Raw genomic sequence first — 25,914 nt, 5'->3', positions numbered from 1 at the left:
ACCTTGCCTGCACTTTGCCATTACCTTGAAGGCTCAGCTCTCCCGGTGCCGGATGATGCTGCCTGCAGCCTCCTCGCTGCCCGGTGTCAAGTGCGATCGGGGCTTGGCAGGACCGGGGTGCGGAGGCTCCGCTGCCCGCCGGCTCTGCAGCCGGGAGGGGTTTGGGAGCCCTGGTGCTGGCTGGGGCCGGCTGAGCACGGCTTCCGCTGGCTCAGCAGGTGCAGCCTGCAGGCACGGGCAGATTAGCGGGGCAGGGGGAGGAGAAGTGGCTTCTGCCATAGGAAACGGCAACCAGGATTCGTCAATGGGTTGCAGCAGGGCCGAGCGCCAGCGTGGGGAAGGAGAGAGGGGAAGCTGCGGGTGGGAAGCCCCCCCGGGGAGACAATGTACCCTGTGCAAGGGGGACAGCCCCGGGCACTGAGAGCAGTGCTGCGGATGCCAGCATCCTCTCTGGGATGGCACATGTCACCCCACGCTGCTGTGCTGGACTCGGGCTATGGCGGGACACTTGTTGAGCCCCCACCCCACTGTGGGTCGGCACCAACCCCCTGGGGCCTGAGGGTGGGGGCCCCTCACAGAGCCCCCCGCACCCACTGCCCCTCCAGCGGGCCCCTCAGCTGCTCAGGAATGAACTGGCGCCTGCCCACCGGCTGCTCTCCTGGTATGTGCGGCTGGAGCCTCCTCCCCGGCCCATCCCGGGCTGGACCTCTCCCAGGACATTCCCCCCTCCCAGCCCTGCTATCCCCTTCGCCTCTTCCCATTAAGGCAGCGCAGGCAGCTGAGCTTCAGTGCCGGAGGAAAACAGGTGCCGGAGCCAAGAGCGATGGAGCCAAGTGGAAGGTGGGAAGGCACAGGGGGAGCACTAAACGCACAGCAACACCCCTCGCTGGCATGTCCTCCCACCCCTCACTGGGAGCACAGAGAAAGCCCCTCTGCCGGTGATGCCGGCGTGCCCACCTCCATCCCCAGCGGCACTGCGGGAGGGAAATGGGGTGACAGGAGCACTTCTCCTCTCTCAGCCCTTGCTGCAGAGCTGGGCTGCAGCCAGCACTTCTATTTTCAGCCCCAAAACATGTATCAAAAGGCGAGGAGTGTGTGCAGCCCAGCCTTACAGCCTGCCAGGGAGGGGCCCTGCTACCCAGAGCCCCAGAAGCTTCCCCTTCTCCCCCTGGGGCTGGTGCGTGCTCAGGGCAGGTTGGGCCACCTCCTCTTCCCCCTTACCAGTGCAGGCAGGAACCAGGGCAGCTGAAGCTGGTGTAGCCTGGTAAAGTTATTGCAAACTATCTGGTTTGCAGGAAGCCCTGGGGGTCTGGCTACATTCCCCTGACCTCTCCATGGCACACAGCACCCGCCTGCCGTGACCTGGGCCAGCGGCCATCCTACACTAGAGGAAGGCTGGGCAGGCCTGGCAAGGCTGGGCAGTCAGGAGCATTTGCTCTGCCTGCAGCGGTTTCCCCACCGAGCTCCCACAGCAGGGAAAAGGGGCCCAGATGCCCCATGGGATTAGCTGGGCTGGGTACAGGCACAGAGGAACCACAGGACAAAGCATCCTTGTGAGAGGCTCAGGCTTTCCCTCAAGAAGAACTGAACCCCACTGCAGAGGCCCCCCTCGTCTGAGGCTTCCCCCGCAGCAAGGGCCACCCTGTGGAGCCCGACGTGTGCTGCTGGAGGAAGAAGCTTGCAGACAATGTGTCTGTTTATTTTTTAATAAAAACAACACCCCCCGACCCCTGCTTGTGCTGCGTGTCGGCAGGATGCCTGGGGAGCCAGCGCACCCAGCAGAGCACCCGGCAGGAGGGGTGCTCAGTGCCGGGCTGAGGCCGGAGCTGCGGCGGCTGGAGCGGAGCCGCTCCCTGCAGCCTCTCTCCCCCGGGGAGGCGGTGAGCTGGTGCTGGGAGCAGAGACCATGCCGTGATGGCACCCAAGAGGATAAAAGGCAGGCTAGGGCTTTTCTTGCCCTCGGCTGGGGCTCACTCCTTCTTCCCAAAGAACTTCTTGAAGACAGATTTGTTCTTGGGGCGAGGGGGACCGGGAGTCTTCTCCCCCAGCGTGTCCTGTGGGGTGCCTGGCCGGGCCACGAAGGAGTGGCAGCGTGGCCGGGGCATGGCTGGCGCTTGCTCCCCGATGTACAGCGTGACCGAGTAGCTGCTCCCGGCCTCCACGGGCTCCTTGGGCACAGCCACTGGAGTGATCTTCTGGTAGGTGGCTGCAAGAGGGAGCAGTCAGCAGGGAGGCCAGGGTGACAGCAGGCGCTGCCAGCCCCCCAGAGCCCGCCCCGAGTAGGGGGCTGCAGCCCAGGCACAGAGATGTGAGACCGGGTGGATGCTGGAGCAGCATTGCACCTGCCCTCGGGTGTCGATGGGGACAGGGCCAGTGGTGCCACCTTCTGGCAGTAACAGCGAAACCAAGGTCCTACCTGAGGTGAAGGAGTAGGACCTCCTCTTGTTGGCCACCAGCCCGTAGTCGTCGTCTTGGCAGCTGTTGTCCCACAGCCCCGGGGACCCTCTGAGTGACCACTGCTGCTCTCTGTGCCTGGACACATGAGCATCCTCTGGAGCGGAATAGAGACAGGTCACAAAGCAGGGCCACCACAGGACACTCTTGTCAGCCCCAGAGAGGACACGGAAATATATCCCAGGAAGTGAAGGGAGGTAACTGGTGCTTCCCCCAACCCCATTCCTGGGCACAGGGCTCTGGATCTCCTGGCCCAGACAACACCAAGCTCAAGACTGACTGACAGGCTTCAGTTCCCCCCAGTCAGCAACCTTGCACCTCTCTGGACCGGGAAGAGGAGCCAGAGGACAGCAGGAGCCCAGCCAGGAAGAAAAGTCACCTGTTGCTGCCACAGCCCCATTGGATGGGCCATCCTGGCTGCCCAGAGCCCGCTGCAGCCAGGCGTTGGAGCGGGGTACCACCACGATCTCCTGGCTCTTGGTGGTTGTGACCTGATGCTGTCCCTGGAGGTGGGAGCTCCCAGGGCTGGGGACCTTGCTGAAACTGGAAAGTAGCAGAGATTTAGTGAACCAGACTGGCCGCCACGATGTCCTGCTGGAGCAGCACACATGGGCAAGCATGGGAAAGAGCTGTAACAACGAGACCCGGCTAGCCGGCTCCTGGCTACTCACCCCCCAGCACTGCCAGTGCCCTCGACATGCTGTGCTGCCACCTGGAAGTAATCCACTTCGGGGAAACCTGGGGGCAGAGCAAACATCCTGCTGGGTGCAGGCAGTGTGCAGGACCGTCCCGCAGAGCCAGCCCCAGGTCTGGGTGCCCGTGCTGCATGGCGGGCCCCTCCAACCTCCTGCTGCAATGCCTGCTCTTGGTCCTGCCAACCAGCCTATGATTTTATGGTGGGACCTAAAGCCCCTTGGTACGGGTACAGCAGTGGGAAGACCTCAGTATTACAAGTCTCCTTGCCTGGATGACAGGCAAGGGCTTTTCAGGCCCCACAGAGAAGATGCAAGAAGACCAAGGCGCAATTACAATTTTCCTGACACGAGCTTTTTGCTGCTGCGGCTCCACTGACGTCAGTTGTGCTATTCCTGATTTATAACTGTGTATGGGGTGTGAAAACAAAGCCTCCAAATCCTGCCTGGCAGAGATCTGCTGTTCCCAAGGCTAGTTAGGAGGAGGCATAAATCAGAGACAACACCATACTGCTGCTCTTCTGACCCCCCATCTACCAGCACACCGTGGTACGCACATACAGGCAGGCCCCTGCTCTGTCAGCAAGGGCTGCTCACCTGAGTTTTGCTGCAGCTTGGAGACCCATTCGTTCATGAGGGGCTGGGAGGGGGCCCTCAGTAGGTACTCAGAGCCATCCTGCAGCCTGCAGGGAGGGAGAACATGTCAGCAATGAGACAGACACGGGGTGCAAATACCACAGCCCCTGCCAGCCTGGGAAAGAGGGGAAGCAGGTGAGAAAGAAGGAAGGAAATCATAAGCAGTGGACTGAGCTGGCGCTGGCTGGTATCGGTGGGTGTCTGTGCCAGCAGGGGCACATCAGGGAGGGCTGCAAGACCCTGGCTGCCTGGGTTTGGGGTGACTCACTGAAGCCTGAAGCAGTTGGTCTTCTTCGTGTACTCAGCATCCGGGGTGCAGACTGCCCCGGCGAGGTTCAGGGGAAGGGCCACCACGGAGCTCTGCAGCACAGGGAACAGCAAGAACAACAGTGAGTTTGGCAGGTTCTGCCTTCCCCGGCTGCAGGGGTGAGGGTGCCCCACTGCCAACCCCGTCCCATGTCACCCCGCTCTCCCCCACCACACCTTGAGGCTGTCCCTGCGGTCCTGATAGAAGCACAGCGTCTGCCTCATCAGCACGGCATGGAAGAGGCTCCAGGCCCGGCAGCTGGCCTGTGGGACACAAGCAGGGGACAGCTGTGACACCAACAGCTTTGGGAGAAGAAGGCTCTGGCAACCCAAAATGCACCCCAGCCCCGGTGGGCTCTGCCGTCCCAGCAGCACTGCCATGGTAGTGCCAGGAGCATCCCTGGCTTCACTCCTGGATGCCTCCTGCCATGTCACAGCACCCCAGCCCTGAAGAAGCCCCGCAGCCAAACATGTACCTTCCTCCCTCCTGTCTGCAACACATGCTTCCTTTCCAGTGTCCCCTCCATCATTTGAAACTCTGTTTTACCAGGCGGGACCTGTGAGGGGACAGGGGGTGAGCGACACGGCAATGGGGTCTGTCTGACCCATCCCCAGCAGACAATGCCAAGGTGGGAATGGGACAGCAGGAGCAATTTTCTGTGCTGTTTGTAGGCTTTTGGGGTGCAGTTTGCTGGAGTGGGTAACCCAGCTGCTGCCTGGAATGTCCCCCAACCCACTGCTTGACTCTGAGGGACATCCCCTGGCTCTCACCTTGCTGCCCTCTCTCTCCTCTTCCCCACATCTCTGCCGATCCCAGGCGCTGGGGCCATCCAAGGGGGCTGTGGACACCAGCTCCTCTGTGCAGGGGGACGCTCCGTGCCTGCTGGGGCTGCCACTGCTGCTGTGCCCTGTGCTGGGGCTCTTCTCTCCCGAAGGGCTATGGAGGAGCCGGGCAGCGGTGGGAAGAGTGAACTTAGCCACTAGTACATTGCTGGCGGACGAGAGGATGAGGGGCCTGCCGGCAGTGGCGTCGGCGCTGGGCACGCTGCCTGCCCTGCTCCCTGGTCGGTGGTGGGCACGGCTGCCTGCCGGTAGGCTGGGTGCCTGCCGCTCATCCGCCCCATCCCAGATGGCCTGCAGCTCCTCCTCCTCTTCCTCAAACTGCCCATGGGCAGGGTGGCAAACCTCTCTGGTGCCCAACGCGGGGCTGTGGGGCTGAGGGGCCCCCAGCGCCCATTCCAAGACGGAGAGCTGGGTGGGGGCAACGGGGGACGCTGGGGACACTCTGGGCTGGCCACTGCCAGCTGGCCGCTGTGTGCGGGCAGGGCTAGGCACGGCTCCTGCCCTGCCTGGTGTGCCAGCAGGGGATGGCCCGAGCTCCAGCCAAGCGGCTTCGCGATGCCTGGCCCTGCCGGTGGCACCGGGGCTGCCGTCCCGGCTCAGCTGGGCAGACAGCTCATCCCTCTCCCATCCGACCTGCTTGTGCAGCAGGCCGATGAGGGGCGGCTGGCTCGGCCTGAAGTCCAGGGGGTCTTCACCAGCGCTGCCAGGGCGCCTTGAGCTCCAGCGCTCCTCCCCAGCACCGTGTGCCCTTTGCTGGCTGTAGCTGGGGTTGAAGCTCACCTCCTCGAACCATGTTCCTCGCTCGCTCTTAGGGGATGTCCCCAGCCCCTCGCCAGGCCCCTGGGGACTGTGCCCATGCACATCTGCCTTCTTCTGCCATACAGCCCCATGGGTGCCTGTGGGCTCCTGTGACCTCACCACCCTGACCTGCCTCTGCTCTTGCCCCTCCACTTCCTCCCGCCGCACCGTGGCCCCTTGGTGGCACCCCAAGACCGCTGGGTCCCGGGGCAGCTCCAGGCTGAGCACAGAGCCCAGGGAAAGGTGGGGGCATGTGGTGTTTTGATTTGGGACGTGGGTGTCCTGGGGGGCCACCCCGCACTCCGCATCAATGTCCCGCACCAGCGGGTTCCTGACATAGAGCAGCAGCTCCCCAAGCTGGGGTCCAGCAGCGGCTGCCCCCGGGCCCCCCTTCCTCCGGCTGCACTTCTGAGGCCATGTGCTGCTGGGGCCGTGCCGCTCCTCGGGTGCGGGCTGCAGGGAGCTGTCACCCATGATGCCCTGCAGGGTCAGCAGCCGGGCCTGCTCGGCCCTCGCCTGCTCCCGCCGCTGCAGGCTGTTGAAGAGGGAACCGGCCCCAGCCTTGGGCAGGGTGTGAGAGATGGCTGGTGTCCCAGCGCTGGATGCTGGAGGCCGTCGGGCGATAGCGAGCTGCCGCTTTGCACTGGAGGTTTTCCCAGCCTCCGGCTGTGCCTGGGGACACAGAGACAAGAGAGGTGTGACCCCCATGGCTGAAGCCTCCATCACCCTGCACCGACCACCCTCTCTCCATGCTGTGCCCTGGCAAGTGGGGAGCCAGGGGGCAGGCAGCCGAAAACGCTCACCAGCGGCACATGGCGAGCTGGGCGCACCACGGCTTCACCTCAGCCCCCCCGAGGGCTGCTCCCACCTCAGTGCAGGCAGGGGAATCTCTGCCCATGATGGAGTCCCCCTGGTGGGGTGCAGTGGGGGCTGCCTGTGCCATCACTTTTGGGTGGCTACTGAGACAGCAGTCACTGCTGTATGGCCCCAGGCAGCAGGGCTGGTGAATGCACTGGGCAGGGGCTGAGCACTCCCCTTCCCTGCAGAGACCCTCTCCAGCCCGGCCGCAGCCTCTCTCCTGGGTTTCCACAGCTGCAAAGATGAAAGCAAAGGGCTTTGCCTGCAGGAGCTGGAGCAGTGTCCCCCTGTACTCCTTAAGCTGGAGGGTGTTTGTTACCAAAACCCTCCTGGCAGCCTGGCAGCCCCTCGCCCTGCCTCGATGCCCTGTGACCTCTCCAGCCTGGGTCCTCTCCCTCAGGCTACCCAGGCTGGCTGCACTGGGGTGCCCAGCCACGGCTGCCCTTGGGACACGCAATGCTTCATGCAGACTCTGGAGCAACAACCGGATGCAAACACCAACAAAATACTGGGCTCCCAGCCCTAGGGTTACAGGCCATGCAACCTGGAATGAGCCCTCCTCAAACATGCAGCCTCACATGGCCCCATTCACCCTTGTTCCCTTCAGCCGGCTGCGCAAGGCACTGTTGCTGCACCCTGTCAATGGACGGGAGAGGCTCTCCTGCCTTCCATAGCTACCAAAACCACTTATCCAGGGGGCCAAACTGCAGCCAGCCCTGCCCATACCCCTTCCTCACATGCCCCAGCACCCATCACACTCTGGAGGTCATGGCATCTCCTGAGGGACCACCACTGGCAGGGCACAGCTGCATAGCAAGGAGGTAGGTAGCAATGGTCGCAGACAGGTTCACACCATGCAGCCACTCTGCCCAGCATGCAGCCTCCCCTGGGGACGTTACCTCTTCCACTGGCTGGTGAGGCGGCTTTCTCTTTCGCTTTAAACTACCCCAAGTGTTTCCTAAAAGCCCCTGGCAACGCTTCCAAAAGGTTTTACAGCCTGAGGGTTTAGTGGCAGGGAGCTGAGCAGGGGGAGAGAAAGACACAGAGAGAGTTGAGGGCAGAATGGGCGAAGGAGCCAGAGCAGGAGAGCGCAGGCAAAGGGGGTGGCGCAAGCTGGTCCTCGGCCCTTGGGCACCACTTGGCATCAGCACAGCCGAAGGTCCCTCTTCCTGAGACTGATACAGCCCCAACAGCTCGCTTGAAAACGGCCCATGGGGGCTACCCTGCAGCCCTCAGAGCCTCCCGGTCTGCATGGGTGCACAGCTCTGGGAAGCCGCCCTGGCTGGCCCTGGGACAGGCGCTGTGTGCTCACCCATGGCTCTGCCAAAGCCACCTGCCATCTCCCACGTACCGTCCGCAGCGCCTCCTCCCCCAGCTGCTCGCTGCCAGGCACCGGCTGCGCCTTCTTCTTCTCGCCCTTCTTGCTGATGCTGAGGATGAGGTTGACCGTCCCCCCCAGCCCACCGGAGCCCCGCGGCGGCAGCAGCAGTGTGGAGGTCTCAGCAGGATCCCAGATGACAGCCTCCTCGGGGGGTCCTGCACTGTGGGGTGTTGAGCTGCTGGGCTCCCTCTGGTTCTGCTCCACTGCTGATGGGTCATCTGAGCTGGGCAATGCCGGAGGGGAGATGGCCATTCCCCCTGGCAGCCGTGGCTCTGATCTTTGCACAGGCTCAAGGACGGAGCAGGGTGTGAACTCCACTGGGCTGTGGATGCTCTCCAGCTGGGGCTGAGCACACAGGGCATGCTGCTCCTGGGGAGCAAGGCAAGAGAGGGAATGTGGAGGAAGGGCTGCCAGAGGCAGGCATTTTCTCAGGACAATTTTCCCTTTGCCCTGCCTGAGAGTCCCAGAGCTATTGGCACACATCCCTCCCTTACTTTTGCACCACCCGCTCCACCCAGTGCCTTTGCTATCCTCAGCCTCAAGGCTGATCCTGCTCCCTGACAGTATCAACATGGCTGGGTACTCACTTGGCTGGCTGGGGGCATGCCCAGGGGGCTCTCCTGGTCTCTTCTGTCCTCCTGCTTGCTCCCTGTGTCCCGCTGATGCCTCTGTGCTCGCCAGCGCACCAGCACCCAGCCCAGCATGCTCTGCAGCTCCTCCAGGCGCTCCTTTATCTGAGGGGAGGAGAGATGCTGGTCAGCCTGCAAGGACCCCTGCCCCATGGACACTGGCCCTACCAGGACACCTCACTACAGAATAGCTGAGTGAAACTCCTTCCTGCCCTGAGCAGCCCCAGGATGGTACAGCTGAATGGCTGGCCCTGTGCCACTTGCTGGGGCTCTGCACCCACACCTTGTTCCCTCCTCCAGGGACTGTCCCCAGAGGACTTTGGGGGGGTGCTGAGGGTTTCCCCGTCCTCATTTGCCCAGTCCTTACCATTGCGCTCAGGTAGTGCTCCTCAGACACCAGCTGCTGCCCTGATGCTGCCAGCGCCTCGAACTCCTTGAGCTTCCCTTCGATCCTTCTCTCCAGCTCCTCGCATGGAGTCTCTGGGAGGCCATGGCCACTTGAGCTTTCAGAGAAGATCTGAGCCCGCGTGTCCTCTGTCCAGGAGCTGTAGGCATTTGAAAAATGGGCTGAGGAGGCTGAGGAATGACTCAGTCCGTCCCCAGCCCTGCAGGCCCCAGAGAAGCCATTCCCACGCTCAGGGATGGCTGGAATCAGCTTTCTAGGGTAGCAGCAAGTCTCCTGGAGCAGAGCAAGATGCTGTGGGGCTGCCCCACAGCAGGGAGCCCTGGCACAGCCCTTTGTTCCAGGCTTCCCATGGCCTTGCCTGACTGCAGCTCTGGCATTGCCCACGTACCCGCCAGTAGCCCATGCTTCCATGCCATGCTGTCACCAGCTCCCCAGCCACTGCAGAGCCAACCCTGATGGCTCATCGCCACTCACATCATGGCCAAATAATCCTTGAAGAAGAGCCGCAGCCGGCTGGCCTGCTGCACATGGGCCCGGGTCTCCTGCAGCAGCTCCTGCAGCCTTGCCCAGGCACGTAGCGTCTCCTGCACCTCCCGGCTGACGGGGCACAGCCGAGCGGGGCACAGCTCTTCCAAGTGTGCACTTGCCCTCTGCAGCTCCTCCAGCTGCCCCTGCAGGGTCTCTGACACTGCACACTAAAGAGCACAAGGCAGAAAAGGTTCAGGATGCATCTAACCCCTCTGTGCCCAGGCTGGACTCTCCTGTGTGCTGGGATGCTAGGATGGAGGGGAGGATGCAGGGATGAAGGGGAAGATGTGGTATGGAGGGGGGATGTGGGGATGGAGAGGGGGATGTGCGGATGGAGGGGAAGATGGGGGGATGAAGGGTGCTGGCACAGGGAGCAGGCAGAGCCACCCTTGGTGGGAGGACGGGCGGAGCGGAGGGCTGCCTGGTTTCCCCGCTCTGCTGGCATGAGTCACCTCCCTGCGTTGGGAAGATGAGCGAGGTGCTGGCAGCTGGGCGCTGGCACACGGGAGCTGACGTAAGCTCTTCTCCCCTCGCCTGGCCCGTGCTGGCAGAGGCAGCAGAGCGGGGCAGGGCTCGGCTCCGCTGGAAAATTCCAGCCCAGCCCGCCGCAGCGTGCCAAGGCTTACGACACCTGGGCCCCTGGGGGCCAGTGCCTCCCTGGGACGGCCCCAGCCAGCCGGGACACCTCCCCACCATGGGCACGGTGCTCCCTGGGTCTCACCTCCAGCTCCTGCTGCTGGCTCAGCAAGCCCTGCAGCCCCTCGAGATCCTTCTCACTCTTTACTGCAGTGAAGCCGCTCTCTGCTTGGATGATGTCACGAACTAGTGCCTCGGCTCTGCATCGAAGGGCCTCCAGTCGTGGGGACGCCTCTGCCACCTGGATGGGCATTGGGAGAGGGGATGAGCCCCAGGACGGGACCCTCTGTGCCACGACTCACCGTGCAGCCCCAGCCCACCCCAGCCAGAGGGTACCCTGCTGTGTGCCTGCAGAAGGGCACGGAGCAGCAGCAACAGGAGGGATCGGGATACCAACTTCACACAGAGCAGCCCCCATGTATCCAATGCCTTTACGTCCCACTGGGACCAGCCGAGGTGCATGCCCCATCCCAACTAGCCAGCATGTCCAGCTGCAGGGGAACTACCCAGCTGTTTCCCCAGACCCCCTGCCTTTGTCCCCTACCAGGCGCTCCAGGTTCTCTGTCTCTGCTGCCACCTCCATGACTCGCTCCCGCTCTTTCGCTGCATCGTTCAGCATCTCCACAGCCTCCTGCAGCTCTCCCAAGGGATGGCTCAAGTCCTCGCTGCTTGGTGGCTGCCCGGCCTGGGCCAAGAGCAGGGGAAAAGACCCCTGCAAGCTGCAATGCCCGCTTCCTGGCTGAAGCCAACAGAAAAAATGGGAGTGAGGGAGGTGGGAAACACACCCCCAGGCAGCTGGGCTGGAGGGGGGCACCCATGGGATCCCCCTTCCAGCCACAGACCAACCCTTGTGCCAATTCCAGATGCTGGGTGATCCCAAGGGATGCCTGGTCCCACTGCTCACCGCTGCAGGTCCCTGCCGGCTCCGTGCCTCCTCCTCTTGCAGGTCCTGCAGGAACTCAGACAGCACCAGGGAGTCACGCAGGTCTGCTGCCCGGCGCCGCAGGGCTGCCTGCACGCGTGCCAACCTGTGGGGACAGGCACTCATCACACATGCTGGCACCATCCACGCTGCCTTGGGGCAAGCATTATCCTCCCAGCACCTCCTCAGGGCGAGCATCCTCCTCCCTGCCCAACCTGGGGATCAGAGAGGAGGCACCTTCCCCCAGGACTCACTTATCCTCCACCATCTCCACCTTCCTCTGCATCTTCCTCGCTCCCTCGTGCTCGGTGGGCGACTCGCCCGCCGCCTCCTCCCGCAGTGCCTGCAGCTTGATGCCGCACAGCACGAGCTGCCTCTCCAGCTGGCCCATCTCCTCCAGGTCCTGGCGTAGCTCCACAGGGCTTTTCATGGCAGCCGGCTCCGAGAGCGACCCAGCCACAGTTTGCAGCCACCGCTCAGCCCGGTCCAGCTCCCCCACCAGCCTCAGTGCCTGCAGGAGAGGAGGAAGCCCATCAGCCTGGCTCTGAGCCACCCAGAGGAGGCAGGAGCCATTCTGCCACCCCACTGTGGGTACTTAGGGCACTGGCAGCTTGAGTGGCACAGTTGGAGCAGCATCTCCGGATGCCAGATGGAGATGCCACTGCCAACGCTGCAGCTCTGGCCTCGCTTGCTGATCCCCAGCAAGCAGCTGCAGCAGGGGCATGCCCCGTGCCCACCCCAGCCCTGCCTCCACATACTTTATCGATCTCCCGCAGCACAACACCGTTCTCCTGATGCTTCCTCTGCAGGTCCTCCCACAGCTCGCCCAGCTCCCGCAGCATGGCCTCCACCTGCGGGCTCCCCGGGGGCCTCCCCAGTGCCGGCCCCTCCTGGGAGGCAGGGAGGGTGGTTAGGATGGGCCCTGCTGCTGTCACCCCACACCCCACACCTGAGGGGGCTCACCAGGAACTCGGCCCTGGAGCTGGGGTCGAGGGGCTCCCGCTGCATCTGGGCTGTCTCCAGGCTCTCCACATCCCCCACCAGACACGGACGGACTCTGGGACCCACGCTGTCCTTGTGCGGGGACACAGTCTGCTGAGGAGCAGGGAGATATGGTATGTTAGTGCCTGGAGCAGGGACAGGCATGCGTGCGCAAGCAGCATGCCCACAAACAACAAGAGGGGGTCAGGGAAGGGAGTCCTGCCGCTCAATGCTGGCTCCCCTGGCTGGTCAGGGAGCAAAGTGTTTTTGGGGAGACATTACTGTGTTCACCACGTGGCAGACATCCTGCACGTGGGCCTCTGGCTGCCGTGTCCCCCACTCAGCCTCTGCCTCTCTCCTCCTCCTGCAGAGAGGGACAGTCAGGACTGCAAGGTCCCCCCTTGCACAGGGGATCCCCATCCCCTCCAACTCCATCCCACTCCCCACAGCCGGTACCTTTTGCTGTCCTCTCCATGAGGGAGCTGTGTCGCCACTGGGGAGCCAGGGCTGCTCTCCTCTCCTTTCTTGTGCTCCACCATCTTCCCTGGTACATCCTTTAGTACCTACAGCACAAAGGCTCCTGTTCCAACCTTGCCAGCCCAAAGCGTGCTTCCCTTTGTCCCAGGCCTCGCACTTATCACCTCCCATAAGCAGTGGGGCCAGGTCCAGGTGTGCTCAGCTCGGGCTTTGTGCAACACCTGATCCCCTTTCCCATAAGGTTGCTCATTTTTCCAAGGCAAAGGTGCCGGTGATGTCTGGAGGAAGGCAGATATCTGTGCTCACCCTGCTCCCAGGACCTCTTGTCCATTTGTCTCCTGCTTCCTTCCCTGCAGCTTGGGGCTCAGCACTCGGAGCCACAGCTTTTCCCACCGTGGAACTGCTCACTAGCACTGGAGCCTTCTCTGTCCTGGGAAAGGGGCACAAGAGAGGCCCAGGGGAGCAGAGGGTGAAGAGAGACCTTAAGTGGAGCTGGTGCCCCAGAGTCAGACTGCCAGGAGCTAACCCAGGTCTTTCCCCAGGCCTCCATGTCTAGTGCTGGAGGGTCCTGCCAGGCTGTGCCTTACCTCAGCGCCTGCTGGAGCTGTGCCCAGCTCTCCTTCACCTCTCGGTGCTTGGGGTTCACTCGGGCTGCCAGGCTGGGCTGCAGGCTGAGGAGCTGGGACACGGTCACATCCAGCATCTGGAGGAGAGAGACCAGCCAGGGAGCAATGACAGGGTGAGGGATGAGCCACCGTGGCCACAGTGCAAGTGCATGATGGCAACCCATCACCAGCCCTGTGGGTCCAAACCTGGTCCCCTCCTGCCCCCGGGAGGGTCCCCCATCCATCACATAGCCCCACCACCCCACACGGCTTTGGGGTGCCCACGGAGCCCCTGCCCTGCTGGTTGGTGCCAGTGCTGACCCGGGAAGGCACACACATCTCCCCTCTATTGGGACGCTTCCCAGGGCTCAGAGAATGAGGCAGAGCCTTGCACTTACCATCACCTGGCTGGCTATGTCCCTGACATCCCGATCCCGGCATGGCTCTCCCTCCCCTGGCTTCCCTACACCGCAGATGCTCCTTTGCTGTAAGAAGAAGCTGCAGTGAGCAGCAGCAGGAGGACAGGGCCCTCCCTCAGCTCTGGCAGAAAGGGGTGCTGCAAAGCTGTGCTTGCCCCACTGGTTTCCTTTCTTACACCAGGCTCAGTCCTCCAGCTCTCTCCCCAAGCCCCAGGCTGAGGGTGCTGGGACCACAGCAGCTGCCACGCAGGGGATGAGAGCAAGGTGCTGCCTGCCCAGTTTTGCTCTGGCCATGCAACAGCCCCGCACCAGGCTGACCCTGGCTCCCATGCTGGTACCTTGGTGTGGATGGCCCTGAGCAGGGTATCTGCTTGCTGGAGGAAGGCAGCCACCTCCAGGGCCAGCTGCAGAGCCTCGTGGTGCTCCTTCAGGGTCCCTTGCAGCCGCAGCCACCTGCGCCAGTGGAAGGGGAGAAGTGAAGAGCAGCCTATGCCCTTGTAGGGAGCTATGCAGAGCTGGGGTGACAGGAGGCAGGAGGGAGGTTCGGGGGTCCTGCTTCCCAGCCTGTTGGCTCCCAGTGCCCGGCTCAGCCTGTGCATCCTCCACTCACGTCTTGTTGAGGTGCTTGCGCCGGGCTGAGATGCTCCTGCTCTCACTTTTGCCTTGTTTCTCCAGCTTCTGGGCCAGGCTGTTCAGCTCCTTGTGCAGGCTCTGGAACTGCTGCTCCTCCTGGCCCAAGCAGAGACACCGACATCAGCATCCCCCCTCAAGGACCTGCACCATGCTCCAGGTTCAGGTCACCCAGCTGCCTCTCACCTGCTTCAAGTCAAGGATGCGACGGGTGAGCTGGATCTTGTCTGGGCTTTCCTGCAGGAGGGCTGCCAGGGATGGCTTCTCCTCCTGGGCCAGGGGAGAGTGTAAGAAGGCAGTGGGACAGCCTGGCTGTCCCCCTGCCTGGACTGCACTCCCTGCACCCCACACCTTGCGCCTGATCCACGCCTCCAGCCGCTCGGCTTTCCTGTTGAAGTCCTGCAGGCTCCGCAGCCCACCCAGGGCTTTGCTCTGGCTGGCGGCTGTCTGCTTCAGGAGCTGCCACTGCTCCCGCAGGGCCAGCAGTTGCCTGCGCACTGCCTCAGCGCTGGGGCTGGCCCGCCACATCAGCTGCTCACCCATCTGTGGACCCATTCAGTGTGAGGGGCTCCCAGGGACCCTCCACCGTGGAGAGCCCAGGGATGCGGGTGCTGCAGGGAATGGGAGCCGTGCCACCATCCACCCTCACCTGGTTGAGCTTTATCAGTGTGTTCTCAAAATCCTTCATGTCCCGCTGCAGCGTCTGAGCCACCTCCTCCCAGTCCTGGAGGTCACAGCCGTCCTTCAGGTCCCGCAGCTTGCCTCGCACCCAGCCCTCTGCCTGCAGTGTGGGAAGAGCCATGTGGCCAGGGACCTCCACCAGAGCCCCAAGGACACAACTTTGGGGACTCAAGCCCAAACCCCTCCGAAGCCACAACAGGGACTCAAGGACACTCTTTTGGCTGACAACCCATCTACTTCAAGCACCAACAGGCCAGCAAAGGGGCTCAGGATGGCATCAATTGCAATGGGGGTGGGAAGGTGAGCAGCATCTTGCTTCTTTCCAGCACCTGGCCCCCTCCCAGTAGGCCAGACTGAGCATCTCTGCACAGGACATCCCTGCATGTAGCATCTCTTCTCCCTTCACCCTCCTCCCTGGTGCAAGTGCCCATGCACCCTACCCAGTATGGCATAGAAGCAGCCCCCCTGCACCATCCCTGTTCCCAGGGATAAGGACTGGTTGGAGGAGGAGGATGGGGGCCGGGAGGAGCGTGTGCACGTGGGGAGGAAGCAGGGCTCTGGTGTGGGCTGACCCCCTCTCCCTGGGGCCGACAGCCAGGGAGAGGCAGCCAAACATGATCTCATGCCACAACCACGGCTTCGCTCGGGGCTGGGAGTTCAGCCTCCCCGGCGCGCGCCCTCCCCCGCTGCTCACATGAAAGGCCCCGGTGCCCCCCGCCCCGCTCCCCACGCAGCCCCTCGGGTGGGCACCCGGCTGCCCTCACCTGCAGCATCTCCCAGTTGAACTGGGCTACCAGAGGGCTTGGGTCGAGGAGGAGGGGTGCTCCCGTGCCGCTTCGCCCATCGCCTCTCAGTGCTGCAGCGGGTTCCTTACCCTTGGGGCTCTCTTTCTGGGGTGATGATGCCGGGGATGCTGCCAGCTGGGGTGGGCAGAGGTGGGGGGTTCAGTGTGCTGCCCCAGGGAGCCCTCCCCATCACCTCCCAGGAGCATTTCAGAAGCACAAATCAAGTATGTCAGCCTGCCTCATCCCTGATCCCACTCCTTCACTGGTGTTCTTGGGGTTTTCTCTCAGCATCCCGAGGCACAGCTCCCCTCTACCAAGGCTGCACCGGTGGCTTTTACAGCCCTGGCAGGGGGTTGCCAGGCTGTCCCTCGGCCTTGGCTCACTCCAGGGTAGTGGGATGGCACCCAACACCTCTGCTGGTCCCTGCACCCAATTTGGAGATGGATGCGGTGCTTGCTGCCCCTTCAGACTGAGGCTGCATGTCCCTGCAGGGAACGTTCATGTCTGTGGCATCTATTCGGTGTCACCCCAAGCAACACTGCCAGGAGATGGATAGGAGAGCCATGGGGCAGGTCCCTGATGAGCTCAGCCTGTCCCCCCTTCAGGGGCACCCGGAGGCCCCATCCCAAGCGAGCGGTGGTGGGGGCAGAAAGCACAGCATCTCCTGTGGGACTCGGCCTCATGGGCTGACAGTGCTGACGAAACCCTCTGTCAGGGCTCCAGCTCTGCCAGGGGTGACAGCGGAGGTCAGCCAGCGAAAGCACGGGCCCCCTTCCAGGCTCAGCCCCGGGTCCAGCTGCCTGCAGCCCAGGGGACGGCACAGCCACCCGGGCACTTGCTTCCCACCCCGCTGCCCAGGGATGGGGACCTGACCGTGCACTAATTGGTGGCAAACAGGAGCCTGAGCATCTCCAGGAGAAGCCTGAAGGTGCAGGGCTTGCTGCCTCCTCGCACCAGGCAGAAATTGCTCCTGCGGCTGGCCTGGGGCAGCCTTCCCTCCCCAAGGGGCTGGGTGCAAGCTGCCCTATGGGGTCTCAGCAGACCCTAAGCCTGCCAGGGTGCAATCTCCCAAGAGCCTGCAGAGTAGTGGGCTTCAGGCAACTAAGGCTCTCTAAGCACTCTGGCATGTGCTGCCCCGCCAACGGCATGGGAGTCGCTTTTCAAAGCCTTTCTGCTTAACCACAAGAACTACAGAAATCCTGTCTTTTTTTCTTTCTTTCCCTTTTTTTTTTTTTTAAATAGCAACACAGATTCTCAGGCCCTCCTGTGACTCTGGGATCTTGAGTCTCTTGACACAGCCAGGGCTGGAGGAGCATGTAATCCCGCTCCCTTGGAAGCAATAAACCCTCTGCCCACTGGCCTAAGGGGCTGACCCCTCGCCCCATCATGCCCAGCTTGTCCCCTCATTCATTTAAAGCAGCGAGGCTCCATCTGCACCTGGGCAGACCACCAGTGGCTGCCCTCACTTGCTCATACCCAAGCTGTGCCCTCCTAAACAGCGAGGGCAGTGGCACATACCGCATAGAAGGGGGAACCTCTGTCCACCGGCGAGCAGAAACCACCAGCCCGGAGGCTCCCAGCCTCCTGCTGCTCGTCCTCTGCATCCACATCCTTCCTGAGGAAGACCTAGAGACAGGAAGGCACAGTCATGAGCCTGGAAGTGCTTCACCATCCCATCAGCTGGGGGATGGAGGAACGTGCATCTGCCTCCCCGTGCCCTGGGCCAGAGGAGGCTGCTAGCAGTACCCAGACACTGCTTGGCCGGGCTCTTTCCCATCCCTCCTTATGCATCCAGGCCAGGCTCCTCTGCGCAGCATCTGCAGCTCCTGCCATGTGTTCAGCAATTGCCAAGAGCTCCTAAGGTCAGCACCTTCTCCATTTTCCCTCCCACACAGACACCCTGTTCCCCCTTGAATTGACTTCAAACGCAGCAGAAACCCATTCACTGGTCACCACTGGCCCCTGATCATCTAAGGACAGCAGGGCAGAGGCGCGAGGGCACAGGAGGACATTAACTGCAAGAGGACATTAACTCAGGCACAAACCTGAACCCTCTCAGCTGCTGATCCCTGACCTTGGTGTGGCTGGGATGCAAGAACTAAGGGGCGGCTGGCTTGCAGGGAAGGGCTGGCTCCCTCTGGATGGGGGCGAGGGAGGGAGAGGCAGGAGGAAGGAAGTCCAGGAGCTGCAGCCAGGCACAGAGAGGAGGTCCAGGATGAACTCCATGTTACCTTGTTCTTAATGGAGCCCAGCCCCAAGGGGAGAGGTGCGTGGGACTGATTGGATCATGCACAAGGGCTGTCACTCTCATCCTCTACAGATGGACTTTTTCTTGGGTTGTTGGATGTAGCAGGCCAGTGTAGGGATCTCCTTCCACTCCCTGCCCAGGCCCATCTTGCTCTCTCTCTAACAGCCATCCAAGTGTGCACAGGGCAACATGAGGTGGTGGGCAACATGTGCTGCCCCAACATCCCCTCCTATGAGCAAACAGGAGGTGTGGATCAGCGAGAGCCAGACCCAGCCCACCATGCTTGGACCACTCCAACCTGGGGACAGTGCCCAAGGGGCAACCAACCCAGGCAAAGCAGGAGTCTCTCCCTGCACAGAAAGTGGCTTTCTACTGTCTGCAGGATTGCAGAAGAGTCTCAGCATGGATGGCAGTCCCACACAGAGCTGCTGCCACCAGAACAGCTCAGAGTCCCACACACAGCCTAACAACCCTATAATTCCTGGGAGATGAGCACCACCAGAGCTTTCCAGGGGCCTCTGAAGCCTGGTTGGTGGCTGCAGGGGACAGGCCACCACTGCACGCCACAGCATCCCATCCTGAGCAGGAAAAGCGGGCAGGGAGCAAGGCTGAGTCACGGCCCAGCAGGCTCAGTGCGTCTGGCAGGAGGGTGCCAGAAGGAGAAGGCACCCCCCTGCCTGACAGCAGGGCTGAAGGATTTGGATGCCATTTAGGGGATGGCGGGGAGCTAAATATGAAATGCTTACGGGGCATAAGACCCTAGGAAGCCCCTCTTTAGGCAGCAGCTTCCCACGCCGGCTGCAGCAGGGCTCAGCCGTGGGAGACAAGCCTGCAGGTGACATGGAGCTTTATTTAAAGTCCCCGTCTCACAATCGTCAGCCGCAGGAAAACAGGGCTGCCGGCACAAGGATGACTTCATCATTCCCGCAGAGCTGCTCCACCGGGACTGCCCCCCCTCCACGGTCCCTCACAACAAACTCGCAGCAACCAAAGGCTGGGAGAAGGAGCTGTGCCCTCCCTGGCATCCAGCCGCTTCGCAGCAGGACCCCAGGCTTCACAACACGGGCAAAGCCACACATGAAACGAGCGCAGCAGCCTCAGCTGCCTCCTCTGTGAATGCTTCTTTCCCTCATTACAAGCAAGATTAACATGGCACATACGCTCGTCACATTCCCATAAAGGAGTAAGTGCCAGTGACTTCCCACAAGTAGGACGAGCGGGGTCAGACCCTCCTGGGCTGCACTGTGCCCATCCCAGAGGAGTCCCGCGTTCCTGCAGGGCAGAGCCAAGGGCCAGGGAGCACACTTGGGAAAGACCTAATGCACCCTGTGAGGGGGACAGCATTCTCTCCTGTCCTCTGGCTGCCATCCCACCAAACGCACGTTTTCCCCTGCACCCTGGCTCCCTCTCTGCCACCCAAAGCTCCATCTTGCAGCCTGCCCCCCCCTTCCAGCTCCATCCCCCCCAGGCCGGACAGGGAGGAGGGGCCGATCTTGGCAGCTTCCCGAAAGTCCCGCACCACACTGCAGAGCCGAGCACATGTCCCTGCCTTATATGAAAGAGGGGAGCCCTCGTGCCGATGCCCCTTGGGCTGCGCAGGCTCCGGCCAACCCAGCGAGGAACTGCCTGCGTGCCGGAGGAAGCGGCAGCTCTTGCGAGGCCGTGTCTGGCCTTTATTGGCAATGAGGACGAGGGTTTTGGCAGTGGGCTGTGCGGCTCTCCCTAGTGCTATCCCGCCGGGAAACCAGCTGTTGCGGTTCAGGGTTAAATCCCAAGGAGTTCCTGCCTGCTCTCGCCAGCAGCAGTGAGGTCTCCAAGCTGCCTTCCGCCCCATCCCAGCTTCACAGGGGGTCTCCTGGACTCCAGCACTGATGGATTCAGACCTCTGTGCCTGCTAGGGCTCAGGCCCAGAGGGTGGGGTGCTGGGAGCCCTGGGTCCTGCTCCTAGCCTTGTCCCAGCTCTGCCTGGCTGTGTGGCCCTCCATGAGTCACTTCCCTTCTCCCAGCCTCCGTTTCCCCTCTGGTAAATGGGAGAGTGAGTTCTCAGCTCCCCGCACACCACTGCCTTAACACAAGCATCCCAAGAGCTGAGCCCTCCACAGCCGGGCCCTAGGACAGAGCTTTTCTGGGTCATCTTAGCCCTAGGGGAAGCAAAGACCTCCTGCCCTCCAGCCTGACGGCACAGAGAAGTGCGGGGAGGAAACGGGGGGGCTGAAGGGGGGACATGGGAAAGAAAAGCAACTACCCCCAGGAGCCCTGTAGTGAGTGCTACCTCGGGGGCATGGGGACAAGGCAGCGGGGATCCTCTGGACCTCCCCAGGATCTACCCGTCCCTTGGCAGCCCGGAATGGGTACTGCAGGGGAGACACGGAGAGGAGGGTACAGGGTATGGGGAGCGCTTACCTTGAACTGAGCTTTCCCTGGCCTGCTGTTGTTGTTGTTGTGGTTCCTCTCGCCGCCGTCCCGCTTAGGGTCCCCGGGTCCCGCTGTGTCCCCCGCGCCGGTGTCCCCATGCCAGTTGGACAGCGTGATCTTCTTGATGGAGCGAGCCAGGGAGCTGCGGTTCAGCCGCTCATCGTCGGTGCCCCCATGCTCGCCGGGGCTGGGGCTGCGGGGCTGGCCCTCGGAGGCGGTGGGACCGGCCCGGGCGTGGGCCAGGTAGAGGGAGATGCGCTCGTTGAGGCTGCGGCGGAGCCCGCGGTGGTTGTCCAGAGCGGAGGCGAGGGCGATGCCGGGGCAGGCGTCCCCGGGGAAGTCGGCGGCACACTTGGGCAGCGAGAGCTTGGTGCTGATGGTGAAGGGCTGCACCTTCCTCGCCGTGCTGCCCGACATCCTCCCCGCTGCCGCCGGGCAGGGGGGCAGCCGGGTGGCGCGGCCCGGCCAGCGCGGGGCGAAGCGGCAGCGCGGGGCCCCCGCCGCCGGGGAGCGCCGGTGATGGACACAGCCCGGGCGGCGCCGGCTCCTTCCCCGGGGCGGGCGGCTGCGGCGGGGCCGCCCCTTCCCGCGGGGGCGCTCAGCGGGGCGGCCCCGCGGCGGGGGGCAGCGGGGCGGGGGGCGGCCCGGCTCCCATGGTGCGGCGGCGAGGCGCGGGCAGCCGTCCGGCCCCGGCTGCCTGGGCTGGGCTGGGCTGGGCGGACCCTCCCCTGCCCCGGTCCCTCCTCCCAAGGCGGGCAGGGCAGGCGGGGGGGGACCTGCCGCGCCCGAGCCGGTCCTGGCCCGGCCGGCGTCAGTCGTCCACCTTCTTGCGCAGGTTGAGGAGGCAGAGCAGGCAGGTGAGCAGGGCCTGGCGGCTCTCCCGGGAGCGCAGCCGGCGGCCCAGGCGGCGGAGCGGCGGCAGGAGGCGCTTGCGGGCCAGCGGCAGCAGGCGGGCGAGCAGGGCGCGCAGCAGCGGGGCGGCCAGCGGCAGGGCGGGCATGCTGCCCCCCCGAGCCTGCGGGGACACCGTCAGACCCCGGCACTCCCCGAAGTGCCTTGGCGGACCGGGAGGTGTCCGGGAGCTCCTCACGCTTCCCACGCTTCCATGCGGGAGCCCGAGCGCGGGGCTCAGAGGTCCGCACCGCTCCGGGAGTGGAGGGCTGCTTGCGGGACGCTCGGGGGAGAAGCACTGGAGGTGACCGCTATCCTCCCCACCTCGTTCCCTCTTCTCTTACCCTCCTTGGGATCCTTCCTGCTCTGGGGCACAGCTCAGCCCGTTCTGCCAGAGGAGCCTGCGCTGCTCAGCTCCCCCCACGTAGACCTGCCACCAGCCCAAATGGCAGGAACAAGAGCAAGGGACAACAACAAAAAAACCCCCAGCTGCCCATTTAAATGCCCCCTCCTCCCAAGCCAGACACATGCTCCCTGTAAGCGATACTGCTCCTCAGCCTGGGACCCCATTTGTCGGGGTGGCAGTGATGGGGGAAGAAGGGGGGCGAGGAAGGAACAACATCTGCCCACCACAGAAATGCGGGCTGGCAGGATGAGGTCCTGTTTCACTACAAGACTTCGCAGAAGCCCCAGAGCAAGCAGCCAGGTCCAAAATATGCCTGCCTGTCATTCTCTGCCAGCATGAGCGATTGCCACCCCGCTCCCACAAGGGCCAGGAATGCAGACCAGTTGGACAGCCAAGGATAATGGGCAAGGAATGGCCCAAGGTGTGAAGGGCCGAAGAGGAGATGGGCATTACCCTCTGGAAGAGCTGGGATCTGGCTCCATGTGGGGCTCCAGAGCAGGCTGGTAACCAATGTCCCATGCTTTCCAGCTGTGCCCCCAAGCTGAGCTAGCTTGGGCAAGCAGCCAGGGTCCTGCAGGCCACAAGAGTGCAAGCTAGCCAATGTGCAGACAGGAAGGTCCATGGCTTATGTCTGTGCCCTTCCGCTTCCCTCCTGCTCCTAACCTTTGTTTTGTTCCTGGTGGCTGGCTGGCTTCATTTCCTCCCCTTGTTGTTCTCTTCAAAAAACCCTGCCAAAGCCCTATTCTTGGCTCCCACTCAAGCAGAATTTAGGCAAATGAACAGACACGAGGGACTGAAAGCTACTGCTCCATCTCCCAGCCTGCCTGATGCAAGCTGTCCCTTGCCCAGGGAGTCCCATCCAAGGGCCGTTAGTTCAGCCAGGGTGACCTTTCCCAGCCCTGTGGATTCTTCTCAGGGAGCCAGCCATGGATGAGGAAAGCAGGCTGGCTGTGCCTCAGCACAGAGACACTGTGTGCCGAAACCAGAAACAGCTCCCCGAGGGCTCAGCTCCAAGCCCAGGAGCTGCAAGGACCGCGGCTGACGTCAGTCCCTTGGGACTGGCCTCCTGGAGGCTCTCGAGCTCTGGATGTGCCGTGGTCAGAGGGCTCCGGCTCCGGCACACTGCTCTGCTGTGTGCTGCTGCCGGCCCTGTGCCAGTGGTGTTACGGGGAGACGGAAACAGTCCGGTGTAGGAAGCAGGAGCCAAAGCTTTGCAGCAGCTGTGTCAGGGTTTACGCCTCCCTGGGAGGGAGCTTCTCTCCTTTTACCAGGGAGGCAGCAGGTGCAGTGCTTGGCTTACTCTGGAGACTCCTGGGTTCACTGTGCTGATCCCGGGGAAGTTGCTGCCTCGCTCAATGCCTCGATTTCCTCAGCAATACAGCCCTAGTGGGAATATCCCTCCCTATGCAAAGGGCCTGTGCAGTGCCCTGCCTCTGAGCAGGCTGGGCACCACTGGCGTCAAAAGTGCAGTGTCCCTGTTCAGCGGTAGTGACCACAGTGATGGAGGAGAGTGGAGATCTTACTCCCCAGGGAGCCTTACCTTCTGCTAGGAAAAGCCCTGCCTGAGCCCGAGGAGCTGCCCATCTACCATGGGATACTAGGGGAATCCTGTCCTCCCGTCCCATGGGGAAAGGGAGGTCCCAGCCAGGTGCAGAGGTGTTGCCGCAGAAGTGTTGCATCACGTTCCTGGGGGCATTGCATCTGAGCATTATATGGCAGAGAGATGCAAGGGAGGGGATGGAAGATCCCTTGGGAACAATGGGGCTTCAGTGTGTGGCTTCTGCAGAAACCTGTTCCTTCCCAGGGAGTGAGCACAGGTAAGTGCAGGAGGGATTACTCTGCTGTGAGAGCCAGATGCTTGCAACAACCCAGCACTGGACAGAAGGTGGGGCAGGGCTTGTTTGCCAAGCTCTTGGGTCTCATAAAGAGGCAGATCTTGGTCTCTGCCAAAAATGCAGAGACATTGCCGAGCTGCTTTCCCTATCTGGAGGGTTGGGGGGTTTGGCCTCCTTTCACAGTTGGGCAAAAGCACGGCCCAGGGAAGCAAAGGGACTTAACCCTGCTCCTCTGGTGAGTCAGGCACAGAGCTGGAAAGAGAATGCAACCTCAAAAGAAACCAAGATTCTGCCAGTATCTGCTTCCAAACACAAGATTTAAGGCACTGGCGTCCTGTGCCCGTGTGTTTCCTGAGCAAGGCATGTAGAGCCTTGCTGTAACCTCTCTGATCTGTGGCAGACTTTCTGCTCCTGCAGTTGCTGCTCTGTCTCTCAACCCTTTTTCTTGTCTATCCTTCATCCCTCTTCACCAAGGGGCCCAAAATCCCTCACCAGCTGGCTGGATCTTTTTTTTGCTGGGTACATATTGAGGCCACCCCTTTCAAGCATCCACTTTCTTTATCATACCAATTGCCAGGGGGGGCTGGGATGCAGTTCCTGAGCCCAAACAAGGACCATATACCCTTCTAGCACTAATTTCTCTCAGGTGGTCAGTTAGCAGCTGGACATCAGCAGACAAGGGCAGGAGATGCCCCTGTGCAGTGCAAGGCAGGCCCTGCTAACAGGACAGCATCTCTGCTTCATGGGATGGCAAGACCCTCGTGCCACAGGGGACAGGACGACCATTGGCACCTGCCAATGCTTAAAGCAACTGCTACATGGTGAAGGCTCCAGAAGATTTAGCAGGGAGCAGGGGTGCTGGGAAGCAGGGCATGGCCATTGGGCATCTCTTCGTAAGGTGTGCAAGATCTACTGCAAATCTTCCTCTGGGCATCGCACTGGGAGCTAACAGAAATGGCATGGGAGGAAGACGAGAGCTGGCCAAGAGTCCTTTCTTTGAGAAGACCTCATCCTTCTGGCAGGGACCCTAGGGGGTGTTGGAGGGGACACCAGTGGTGCCTGGCCCCGCACAGGAGGAATGTGGGCCATTCCTGGTGGGGAGGGACACAAGCACTATAAATAGTTCGCTTAACACACCGCGGACAGGCCCTGGAACACCCCGGCCCAGGCGCATTCGCTGTTGCTGGCACTGAGATGGCAGCTGTTGAAAAAGGCCGAATCCAGCAGCTGCTGCCGGTGCTCTCAGCCCCCACCCCATGCCCCCGTTCCTCCCACTCCCCTCATGGGGTGGCTGAGCCCTTGGCATCCCATGGCACGGGTGACACGGCATGCCAAGGAGGTGCCAGCTCTCAGCGTTGGTGCAGCTCCCTGTGCCAGCAGCGGCTGCAGGATGCTCCCACCTCTCTGCTGATGGAGCCAGAGAGATGAGGAGGATGAGAGAGGGCTTTCCTCCCTGACAGCAGCAGGGACACTGCTGAGCCTGGCCAGGAGCAGTGGGGCCATGCAAGGCTGGTGGCAGCTGCTTCCCACACACGTGCCCTCGGCTGCAGCTCTCCCAGCCCCAGCTCGGGATGCTGGGCTGCGCCATGGCCCCCTGCTAGCCCGCTCCACTCACACAAAGGCCCTTTGTGCCCACGGGAATGACATTCCTGCAGCCACGGGCCCAGGGCAGCACAGATGGGACCAGAGCCCGGCTGCCGGGGCAGCTGGTGGGGCCAGGTGGGGATGGGCTGCGGTCCTGTCCCCCATCCCATGCCTGCAGGATGGACTTGAGCAGCTGGGGTGTGGGGGGACCCCCAGCATGGGCAGACTGCTCTGGTTGTGGGAGGCGGGGGCACAGGGCATGGGGTGCTGGGGAGCAGGAGCAGGGGTGCTGTGCATCCATGGGTGCTGCTGCCCACCTGGTGTACTCCTGCCTGTGGGAGAGGTGTGGAAAAGGTGGGAGCATCCATCACAAGACAAACCCAAAGCTAAGAGCAGTTTTGGTCACATGTGGCCCCCAGCCCCTCTTGCTCCTCACCTTACACTGGCATTTAAGGACTCTGCTGGGCCTCCTCCTTGTCCCAGGGGACAGGGGGGATGATCCAGGCTACTCCTGTGGCATTAGCTGGCAGCTGGGGCCCCCCCGCCTGCTGGCCCCCCGCCAGTACTGGTCTGCCAGCTGCCGGACGGCAAGGGAAGGGATGTGCCAGCTGGCGCTGGAGGGAGGGAGGGAAGGAAGGAGGGGGCTTCTGGTAAGGCTATGGGGGCACCTGTCATCCCAAAGCCAGCCTGTCACCCTGCCCTACAATCAGGCCTGTGTGTGTGTGACAAGGGCCCGCAGCTGGGACAGCAGCGACAGCTCTGCATGCTTGCCCCTGTGTCCCAGCCCCACCTGAACCCTTGTTTTCCAAGCGCTTTTGGGTTGAATGCAGGAGCAGGGACCCCAGGCTGGCAAGCCCCAAGGTGCCCC

At 62.5% G+C, this 25,914-nt stretch overlaps 1 protein-coding gene across 3 annotated transcripts; it reads right to left on the bottom strand.

Annotated features, from left to right (window-relative positions):
* Nucleotides 1–1,678: 1,678 nt before the first annotated feature.
* LOC115613432 lies at nucleotides 1,679–20,824 on the bottom strand. 3 transcript variants are annotated; one of them, XM_030498806.2, is made up of 32 exons: nucleotides 20,319–20,824; nucleotides 17,186–17,293; nucleotides 15,647–15,802; nucleotides 14,851–14,982; nucleotides 14,553–14,744; nucleotides 14,388–14,471; nucleotides 14,182–14,300; nucleotides 13,910–14,024; nucleotides 13,551–13,637; nucleotides 13,135–13,250; nucleotides 12,854–12,977; nucleotides 12,527–12,633; nucleotides 12,353–12,434; nucleotides 12,053–12,184; nucleotides 11,848–11,979; nucleotides 11,344–11,600; nucleotides 11,072–11,195; nucleotides 10,712–10,906; nucleotides 10,253–10,408; nucleotides 9,478–9,698; nucleotides 8,965–9,142; nucleotides 8,556–8,702; nucleotides 7,939–8,337; nucleotides 4,860–6,401; nucleotides 4,565–4,645; nucleotides 4,266–4,352; nucleotides 4,051–4,142; nucleotides 3,744–3,829; nucleotides 3,126–3,192; nucleotides 2,834–2,997; nucleotides 2,417–2,551; nucleotides 1,679–2,206 (listed from the first exon to the last, which is right to left on the bottom strand). In XM_030498806.2, the coding sequence occupies exons 1-32, from the start codon at nucleotides 20,745–20,747 to the stop codon at nucleotides 1,971–1,973; spliced, it is 6,282 nt and encodes a 2,093-aa protein (XP_030354666.1). In that variant the 5' UTR covers nucleotides 20,748–20,824; the 3' UTR covers nucleotides 1,679–1,970. The 3 variants fall into 3 exon arrangements, with proteins under 3 accessions (XP_030354666.1, XP_030354667.1, XP_030354669.1); XM_030498807.2 differs by having other exon boundaries at nucleotides 12,053–12,181; XM_030498809.2 differs by lacking the exon at nucleotides 15,647–15,802.
* Between the last annotated feature and the right edge of the window lie 5,090 nt (nucleotides 20,825–25,914).

Source organism: Strigops habroptila, chromosome 10, assembly GCF_004027225.2.
Source record: "Strigops habroptila isolate Jane chromosome 10, bStrHab1.2.pri, whole genome shotgun sequence".
Taxonomy (NCBI): Eukaryota; Metazoa; Chordata; class Aves; order Psittaciformes; family Psittacidae; genus Strigops; species Strigops habroptila.
This window is presented reverse-complemented; position numbering and strand designations above follow the sequence as displayed.

What these genes read in the sequence shown, in the direction of transcription:
- LOC115613432 (XM_030498806.2), bottom strand. Translation starts at nt 20,747, where the DNA reads ATGTCGGGCAGCACGGCGAGGAAGGTGCAGCCCTTCACCATCAGCACC. An exon ending in CATGGAGAGGACAGCAAAAG is followed by an intron (nt 12,435 to 12,526) that starts GTACCGGCTGTG and finishes CCCTCTCTGCAG; the next exon opens with GAGGAGGAGAGAGGCAGAGG. An exon ending in GTCCTACTCCTTCACCTCAG is followed by an intron (nt 2,207 to 2,416) that starts GTAGGACCTTGG and finishes TCCCTCTTGCAG; the next exon opens with CCACCTACCAGAAGATCACT.